This window comes from Sphaerodactylus townsendi, linkage group LG02 (assembly GCF_021028975.2).
Source record: "Sphaerodactylus townsendi isolate TG3544 linkage group LG02, MPM_Stown_v2.3, whole genome shotgun sequence".
In the NCBI taxonomy this organism is placed as follows: domain Eukaryota; kingdom Metazoa; phylum Chordata; class Lepidosauria; order Squamata; family Sphaerodactylidae; genus Sphaerodactylus; species Sphaerodactylus townsendi.
Window position 1 is genome coordinate 152,902,926 of NC_059426.1, and position 9,928 is coordinate 152,912,853.

The following is a 9,928-nucleotide window of genomic DNA, read 5'->3' on the forward strand; positions in this document are numbered from 1 at the left end:
AACTCATAAGACTATCTGCCCTGCCTTTGGGGAGCAGCAGTGGCGTAGTGGTTAAGAGCAGGTGCATTCTAATCTGGAGGAACCGGGTTTGATTCCCAGCTCTGCTGCTTGAGTTGTGGAGGCTTATCTGGGGAATTCAGATTAGCCTGTGCACTCCCACACATGCCAGCTGGGTGACCTTGGGCTAGTCACAGATTTTCGGAGCTCTCTCAGCCCCACCTACCTCACAGGGTGCTTGTTGTGAGGGGTGAAGGGCAAGGACAAAAATCCAAACTCTTCTTTTCTTCTTCTTTGTCAAGCTACCAAAAGGGTACTGGACAAAAATAGTTCTTGAACAGGAAACGTGATTCTAGCAGGTCAGTTCAACGAGATGAAAATAGCTTTCTAAACTGACTGTAAGAGACCAACATATTCAAACATGTTCCTTACATCAGTAGGGGGGAAGAAATGCTGCTAGCATTGTTTTTAAAAACAAACAAACAAACAAACGTAAAATTTGCTATTATTTTAGGAAAAGTCTGAGATACTAGGTTTCAGTTAATATAGTATCAGAAACCTACGCAAGACAATACAGTAAGTACCAGCGTGGTATAGTGGTTAAGAGCAGGTGGATTCTAATCTGGAGAACCAGGTTTGATTCCCCACTCCTCCACCTGAGTCGCAGAGGCTTATCTGGTGAACCAGAAATGTTTCCGCACTCCTACATTTCTGCTGGGTAACCTTGGGCTAGTCACAATTCTTCAGAACTCTCTCAACCCCACCTACCTCACAAGGTATCTGTTGTGGGGAGCAGAAGGGAAAGGAGTTTGTAAACCACCTTGAGTCTCCTTACAGGAGAAAAGTGGGGTATAAATCCAAACTCCTCCTCCTCCTTCTACCTGCTCTATAATTCCCTTTCAAATGGATTAGTTACCTCACCATTCAGTACATTTTATCCCAATGTTCCTTCAAGGTACCCAGGGCAGCACACATTATTCACCCCCCTCCTCCATTTTATCCTCCCAACAACCCCATGCAGCAAATCAGGCTGAGACAGTAAAAACAGCCTGTCACGCAGAAAGCCTCCTGGCAAAGTAGGAATGAAAACCCAATTCTTTAGTTTGACACTAACCACTGCACCATGTTTTTTTTACCATTAGCTTTCATCTTTTTTACAGTCAGAAGAACTACAAACAACTATGCAGTTCAGAAACATCTCAATCCAACCCACGTGTAGCCCCATCCACAGGCCACCAAAGAGGCCTCCCAGCAGTATGGGAAGGACAAAAAGCCTCCACACAACTGAGAAGCCCCAATGGGCCGCACTACACTTATGCCAGCCAAAAGGCTGGCTTAAGTGTGGACTGCAGCCTGCTGGCATACCCCTCCCCCAAGGCCAAGAGGAAGTGAACATTGGCTCCTCCCCTGGCCCCACCCCCACTATGCTGGTGGGGCACATTGTTAAGAGCAATGTTACAGTGTTGGGGAGGGGATGGCCACCACTGCATGCTGACAGGATTACCCCTCTGCCGGAGTAAGTGCTTTGGGGAGGGCAAATCTGCCAATACAGCTGGTGCACCACTCCCCGAAGGGGATTCCCTTCCCCCTTTGGATGGGGAAAAGTAATCAAGTAATCTGACTACTAGGCTACAGCTGTAACATACAAAAATCATATCATGAAAATGTATTGAGCAAAGATTACAAACTTGCAAAGATTTATACATACACTGTTGAAGGATTTCATGGCCAGACTCACTAGGATGTTGTGGGTTTTCTGCAGGTGAAACGTCAGGAGAAAATACTACTGGAATACGGCCATACAACCCAGAAAACCCACAACATCCTAGATTTATACATGCTGTGCAATTCAATTATTATCTTTCAAGGTGAGAAAGTATGAACTTAAAACTTGCTGGACACCAACAGCCCTATATAATTGAAGACCCTGTCAAGGGGAGTCCTTTAATCATTAGGATCTTTCTACCCATCCATTTCTGCAAAATGGGAACCAAAAGTGCTCCCAGTATTGTTATGTGGATGAACAAAAAAAAGAAAAGAAAAGAAACAGGGAAAACACTGCAGATTGAGGTCTTTTTTACTGTCAACAATGTTTCCACAGATATTACCCTCAAAACAGTCCTGTGAGGTGCACTGATGTTATTTCCACTTTACAGACAGGGAAGGGAGGGTGAAGAAGAATGAATTGGAAAGATATGTGCCCAAACTGAAACCATACCAGTAAGTCAATAAAAATTATATTGCTTTCCTCATATCACAGCTGAGCACACAATTACGCTGCACCTGAACATCAGCTGAATTACGGGTAACCATAAAATCTAAGCCCATCCCTCAAGATATCATTCAGGTATGAAACCATGTGACTATGAGATTTTCATTCCACTAATGAACAGTAAAATGACAGACTTAAGACTAGTAAGGGGGAAAAACATATAAATGTAGTCAGACAATTTAACACATATGCTTTCAGCTCTTTTCCATTTTGATGACCTATTTCCACAAAAATAAACCAGAGTCTAGTGGAATCCTAAAGACTAACAAGATTTTATTCCACCATGAGCTTTCAAGGATCAGAGCCAACTTCATAAGATGTGTGTAGTCATCAGGTGGACATAGGGGGTTAGAAAGGGGGGAAATGGCAGGATGAAATGAGATGATAGAATATGCAAGAAAGTACAGATACAATAGTTGAAATGAGCAATCTCCTAGTTCCGCTAAGGTAGTTTACACCTGTAATAAATGAGGAGCTTAATTATCCCCTCCCCCTCATTCTGTTTAGCATCTACAAGAAACCATTTCTGACTAGACAGCCAGAGTTGGAGGTGATAAATATGCAGATGGCCTTTAACTGCCTCTCTCCATTTCATCCCCAAAATGGGAGGTGATGGATAAACTCAACCAGTAATAAGACATAAACAGGACTGGATGAGGGCCACTGAAGGAAAGTTTGGTCCAGGTAAGCCTGAAGTACTGCTGGCTTGGTGAAGGAGCTGGCTACTCAGGATGGGGTTGAACTCCCCCCTGAAGAAACAAGTTCAGGGGAGGATCTTCAACTGAATCTCAGATTTCACAGGAACTAAAAAGAGCCAATAGTTTTTTTAAAAAAAAATAATTGACTGGGGTTCTTCTGGTTCTCCTGATCTGTGGTCTTTCCTGTAATTTTTGACTGTTAATCATTCTAAGAGCCTGCTGTTGTTTTTAGTCACCCCGGCTAATACATGCAGTTTTTACGCAGTTTTACGTTTCCTTGTTACTTAACTGATTCTGACACAACTTTTAAAATTTTGATTATTAAAAAAGATTATCTGTGAATCGTCTCAGGTACAGGTTTTAAAGAGACACTATGCAGAGAATTTAAACAAACAACAATAGAATCTAAATAAATAGTAACTAAATAAATAAATGATAAAGAGAAAGGTGCGGTCATATGCCAACTGAACCTCAACAAGCCACAAAATAAACTATCAAATCTGGCAACAATTAAGCACAAGAAGTCAATGAACCAAATATTTTAAATGGGCAGTTCTTCACCAGGCCTGAAAGCCAAAAGGGCTGCATTTTAATCTTGTCTTTTGAAAGCTTCACAAGACTGGGGAAAAAAAACAACTGGGGAGGGGGGGAGAGAAAAGAGTAATCCTTCTCTGATTTACAGGCAAAGCACTAACTGCCCAAAAAAATCAGTCAGAAAAGAGGGAAGGTCACAGGCCTCGTTTGCAGCAAGACTAGGCTCAACGGACACAAATGCCACAATTCAGGTTCTTTGCTAAACAGACTCAGCCCTTCTGGAGAAACGGCTTTAATTTCATTGATCTGGAGGCACAGCTAGGCACGCTGCCAACACTGTCTATAAAGGAAGAAGAAAGTCCCTAAAAGGAAAAAGAAAACCAGCTCTGCCAAGGTGCCTCAGCCGCCTGAAACAAGCGCCACATTTGGATAACTCCACTTCCAGAGAGCTGTGGAAATATACATCCAATGTAAGACAACACTTAGCCTTTCAAAAAACGAACCAAAAAAGCTTTAAAATTTAGACAGCAAGGACATATTTCACTTCAGTAGCCTCTTCAAAAGGCATCTTCATTTCAACCAATCTCACGAAATAGGTTGTTTCGTCATATCAAACTCTTAGCAACAGGAAGGGATGTGGTCAGGTTAGGTTTAACTGAGCTCAGAAAAACGAGGTAGCTCACACATAAGATAACATTTTGCCAGACTTTATCTCTCCTCCCTCCCTTTCTATGTGACCCTCTCAGGTTAAGTTCTAGGGGGATCTGTGCCTGTAATGGATAATAACACTGTAACCTATACAAGACTATTCACCACTATTAAGTTGCACTTGGATGCACCATTTGCTTTTTTTCGAATAGGCCAACACAGCACATGATTTTTTAAAGTTGGCCTATGCAGAATCATTCCACCCCAAAAGCTGTTTCTTTTTAAAAAGCGAACTGTTGAGATAAATCCTACACCACTAACATACACACTGCAGAGCCTAAGAATCTCTTTGGTATTTGGTGTTGCCTTACACTGGTCCATCTAGCCTAGTACTTAGCAGGCTGACTGCAACAGCTGTCCAAATCCTCAAGATCCTATAACCAGAGAAATCAGGATTTGAACATGGGATCTTAGCCAAAAAGGGATCTCACCCCCGTCCTCCACACTTTTTTAAAGGTGCTGCCTCTAAGGCCCTTAAAATGGCAGCATCTTAACAGGTCAATGTTGTATTTACTTTTTCCAAACATATATTTAATATATGCCAAGAACACCTTTGTTAATAAAACAGATTTTAAAAATTGAAATCTGGTCAATCACATTGCTTTCCAATAGAAATGCTTACACTGTATCTGATCCAAAAGGAGAACATAACTCATTGACTAATGAACCAGCTCAGGGGAATGATGTTATAACAGAATATAACGAAGTCCACTGGCAATGCTGACTGTATATATTACCCTGTTTTACAATGTTGTCTTCTACCTTTGTAACCTACTTTCTGTATTATGCCTTCAAGTCTTTTTTATCTGCACTGCTTCCCTGTTTTGTGATCCCAGTCCTATGCACGGCTTACTGGAGGTCTTGGCTATTTATTTGAATTGATTTTTTATATTTTGTAATCCGCCTTGAGCCTCTACAAGAAAAATGGGTTATAAATGAAATAAACAAATAAAGTGAACTATGTCTCCCCCCCCCGCCCTCTTCATTGTAACTCACACTTGCAACATTATTTTGTTCAAGAAGACTCCATCTACTAGATCCATGTACATTGTGAGCTTCTCTCCATTTTCATTTCCTAATGGTCCAAATGTCTTCACCTGTTGGAAAGAACATTTATTTTAGACAAAGAACATGCTCATCAAAAATGCCCTCAAGAATAAAACTAGACCAGGGGTAGGGAACCTGCGACCCCTGAACTAGACGAAATGCTGGAAGGTGGCCACTGGATTTTACAGGAGGAATTTCCACCATTTCCAACATCATAGAAACTGGCCAAGCCGCAACTGCCCAATTTCTCCTGGCAGGATTGCCAAAACACATTGTCTGAAAAAGCCTTACGGGGCTATATAGTAGCCAATACTACAAAACGGCCAGGTTTTCTTTCTCTGAAAAAAACCCACCACCTCAATTTATGTAAAAAGTATACAGTTAAACTCCAATAAAATATTTTCAAAACTGTTAAATTTGTCAAATAGAGAATACACACGTAACAACAATAACAGCAAACAAAAAAACCCAAGTAGCATAATGGACCAACAATCAAAATACTTAGATGGAACTGAGAAGCAGATAAAAATATAAAACCTCACATAATATTTCAAGGCACGAGGGACAATTTATCCTTGCTTGACACCTGAAAAGCAGAACCGCAGAAACTCTGAAGGGAGGGAATTTCTGAATTTCGGTGCCACAACAGAAAAGGTCCTGTCCCTGCTGCTTACCACACCATTCATTAATTCAAATACTGGAGCCCTGTGATGCTATTTTCCTTTCCAAAGAGACCTGAAGTGGCTTGAAGAAATTCCCACAATTCAAGCCAGTAAGTATAAAAAATTGCTGTTTCAACAAACAAAGCAAAGGCATTGTGGGCAGACATTATTAATTCAGCAGGCTGAGAAACAAGAGCCCATTAGCTCAAATACCTGCGAAGCAGAAGGGAGAGGCCATGGTTCAGTGACAGAACATCTGCTTGGCATGCAGAAGAAGAGTTTGGATTTATACCCCACCTTTCTCTCCTGTAAGGAGATTCAAGGTGGCCTTTCCCTTCCTCTCCCCACAACAGACACCTTGTGAGGTAGGTGGGGCTGAGAGAGTTCCAAAGAACTGTGACTAGCCCAAGGTCACCCAGCAGGAACGTAGGAGTGCGGAAACACATCTGGTTCACCAGATAAGCCTCTGTGACTAAGGTGGAGTAGGGAATCAAACCTAGTTCTCCAGATTAGAATCCACCTGCTTATAACCACTACACCACGCTGGCTCTCAATCTCCGGCATCTCCAGATAAAAGGAGCAGGCAACAGGGGACGTGAAAGATTCTGCCTGAGACAGCCTTTGAATGGGCAATACTGACAGTAATGGACCAACAGTATGATACAGCAGAAGACGTGTCGATTTGTCCAGAGGAGAAAAAACCTCAGCTCAGATGGTATTCAGCTACTGCTAGCAAAATCTTTCCCACCTCTTCCTCTGCTAAAAATGCCTCTAGTTATACCTAGGCTTATGTACCTGTGTAAGGTGAGCCAGTTTGTTTACTTGTATTGCTTTCCATGAGGCTACACATTACTCTGCACAGAGTGTTCAGTGTAGCAAAAAAACACTTCAGTAGAGAAAGTTGGACTACCAAAGCCACACTGAACCTTTTTCAGGCTTACTGATTTCAATACATGACATTGCCAGGCTTCAAGGGAGCAAGAGCACATGCTGCACAACACTGTACAGTGATTTTTCCCCCTTTGTCCTGCAATCACCCATTGTATCAAAAACAAAGTGGTTTTTTTTAAACTGCAGAACATGGTCAGTTTCAATGAGCAGAAGAATAAACTTGCTCTTTCCACTTAAATTATAAGCATCAAATCCCACTCTTCTGGATATAAATAGGTCTATTTGCCCGTCAGGCAACTAAAAGTGCATTTTTCCCCACTATACCAGACTTGGCCTTTGGTTAAGAAGTTCCTATGCCAAATTATATGCCCGAAGAGCAAGATAATGTAATGAATTTCCTACCCAACCAGCACAGTGTACTGTAAAAACTAGCATGCCGCAGGACGACTGCACACGTGCAGCAACTGCATTTACATCACCACGTGCACATATACTACATATAAGAGTCGCAAAGCTTGAGCCCAACTTCCAAATGTATACAGGACGGCACGCTTTTTCTTACAAAGAGTTACGTCTGGTTCACTTGCCACAACTGAAACACCCCAACGAAGTTCAACTGCTCGCTCGCTTGTTTTTGGGTTTTTTTAAGAACACGTTTCCTGTGTGTATTTTTAAGGCGTAACAGCCAACCGATGCGCGGGGCACCATCCCTTAAAACGCTGAGGCGGTCCTTGTTGCAGCAGCAGGCAGATGAGCCTGGTAGTCATGGACGCCCCCACAAAGCACAACCGAAGCGCCGTTTGCAGCACCACACGGTCTCTCTGCCGTGCTCTTTCTCCATTTGGATCTAGCAAGTTGGCACAAGAGAACGTGGAGAAAGCGACTCTTAAAAAGCCCTTCCTCTGAAAACAGCCCCTCTCTGCACACCAAACACACAATTAAACCCCATTAACGAAATCCCCCTCGGAAGCCAGCGCCAGCCAGGTGCACAAGCCACTTTCGATGACTCGAGCCCCAGGATTTGCTACCCACCCCCTCTCTTCCTCTTTCTCCCATCCACCCGTACTTTCCAGGAGGGGTAGCCACCTAGGTGCCCCCCACGAGGGAGAGGGGGAAGGCGACAGTGACCCCCGCCCTCCCGCGCAGCCCCTCCGCAAAGCGGGTGCAACCCGCGCGGCCGCGTTGCTAACTCACCCAGGTCACCAAAGGGCTCTGCAGAAAGAGCTCCAGGAGCTCGGAAACGGTCACATCCATGGCTTCCCCGAGGAGGACCCGTGTCTGTGTTGGATCACAAAAGGGGCTGGCCGGCTCAGGCGGGGAACAAAGGCGCGGAGCCCCCGGCCCGGGAGGAGTCGCCGAGGACGGGAACAATGCGAGGCTCGTCGCCTCCCCCTCGGCCGGGCGGGGAAGGGACACGGGGCGCGCTCGCCTCCCTCCGTCTCGCCCTTCTCTGGCAAAGGCGGCGCGGGCGGGCCCCTCCTGGCCGTGCAACCTGCTGCTGGGCGAAGCAGGGCGCGGGTGCAGCCACCACCTCCCCGCGGGCAGCCAGCGCTGCTGCCGCCGCCGCCGCCGCGGTCGGACGTGAGGAAAAGTTTTCTGTCGCTGGGAAAGGGAAAGCCCAAAGGGAGCGTCGCCGCCGCCGCCGCTGGGGGCGCTCCTGGCCCTGGAGAAGAGCCGGCCGAGCCCACGAGGCCGCACCGTCGCCGGCCACGTTAATCACTACCTGTGGCGAAAAACGCGCCCTGGTTTTACGCGCGAGGCGCAAGAAGAATCCCGGGCAGCGGGGAGAGTTTAAAAAAGTCGAATAATTGACGATAGCAACTCAAAACCGGGGTGGGGGGGGGGGGAAGGATCGAAGCTGAGCGATAGAGGCGACCTCCGAGGCTCAGCTTGGCTGGGAAGGTGTTAACGATTGGGCGCTCTTGCCCGCGCTCCCGAAGACCCCCGAGCGGTGCTATGAAATCCCCCGGCCGTATTGCCCGGTAGAGAGCGGTCGCAAAGGGTCTCTGAGCGTGTCTGCTGTGTGGCCTGCTAGGTGCTCTAACCACTATCCCTGCCTCACCCTATTTGCAGTTGGCCCAGCAGAAAGTACGAGGCGGGAGGAGGAGGAGGTTCACTCCCTCCCTCGGGCTGGCCGGGTGCTTAATTTTGCCGCTCGGTGGGAAACTGCGGACTCCAACCTTCAGCGCAAAACAATGGTGTCCAATGAAGAGCCCCCCTGAAGGGGGGAGGGCGCTGGATCCCCCCCCCCTTTTGAGCCACAGGATGTTTTTCTTCTGTGCTAATAGCCTTTGCTAACATGACTCGAGCGTTAGGCTCTCCATTGTGTTTCGACATGAACTCATGCCAAAAAAACTTCCAAAGCACAAAGAGGACTGGGCAAGCGACCCTTTAGATATAAACAGGATTTAACTCGAGGCCTGGGCGTAATTCAGCAAGAAGGGCTGAGGATGAAGACCAACAAACGACGCAGCGATTCCTGTTTGCAGCTCTTGTGTTTTTGTCAGCTTTTCAAGGCCTCCTAAAGGATGCACTCTACCACAATCAAGGACCTTCGTTTTCTCCAGACAGAAAACAAATGGGAGCAAATTTACACCTTGTAAATACTAAAAAGCAACACAGAGATATCTCTTGTTATGCTTTAGAGCAAGGGATGCAAACTCCAGGACTGAATTCTCCACACAGCAGGCTATCAAGATCCACATCCCAACCTTGTTCCTGAAAAGACAGTAGACGCAACCTCAAATCATTAATTGATGTGACCCTTTTTCAAATGTTACAGTGATTGCAATTCTCATACAAGCTGCATGTAGATACTTACACCTGTTTCTAAAAAAGAGCCAACAAGGGTTCACTTTACAAGTAAAAATTGGAATTATTATCTAGATAAATGTCGGGTTTCATCTCACATTTGGCTGTACTTGCATTGAACATAACCTGAGAATTACTCTTATGTATAAAGGACACACGAGTGTACCCTGTACATGGATCATTCACTGTAACATGCATTCACTATAACTTGTGAACAGGGCTCTACTGAAGCATGGTGAGAAAGAGGTAGGGGTGGGGAAAACACTTGGAGAGACAACTGTATAGCTAATATAATCCCAGTGATAAAG

The 9,928-nt window shown here is 45.3% G+C and overlaps 1 protein-coding gene across 2 annotated transcripts in view; it reads right to left on the minus strand.

Moving 5' to 3' along the window:
* Positions 1 to 8,404, minus strand: part of CCDC88C (coiled-coil domain containing 88C) — a 153,825-nt gene extending 145,421 nt beyond the window's left edge. The window contains exons 1-2 of one of the 2 annotated variants that reach the window (XM_048485200.1): positions 8,004 to 8,404; positions 5,206 to 5,306 (exon numbers count right to left, since the gene is read on the minus strand). In XM_048485200.1, coding sequence (XP_048341157.1) covers positions 5,206 to 5,306; positions 8,004 to 8,063 — 161 coding nt within the window. In that variant the 5' untranslated portion in view covers positions 8,064 to 8,404. The remainder of the gene's footprint in view (positions 1 to 5,205; positions 5,307 to 8,003) is intronic. The other variant, XM_048485201.1, reaches the window with a different exon arrangement.
* Between the last annotated feature and the right edge of the window lie 1,524 nt (positions 8,405 to 9,928).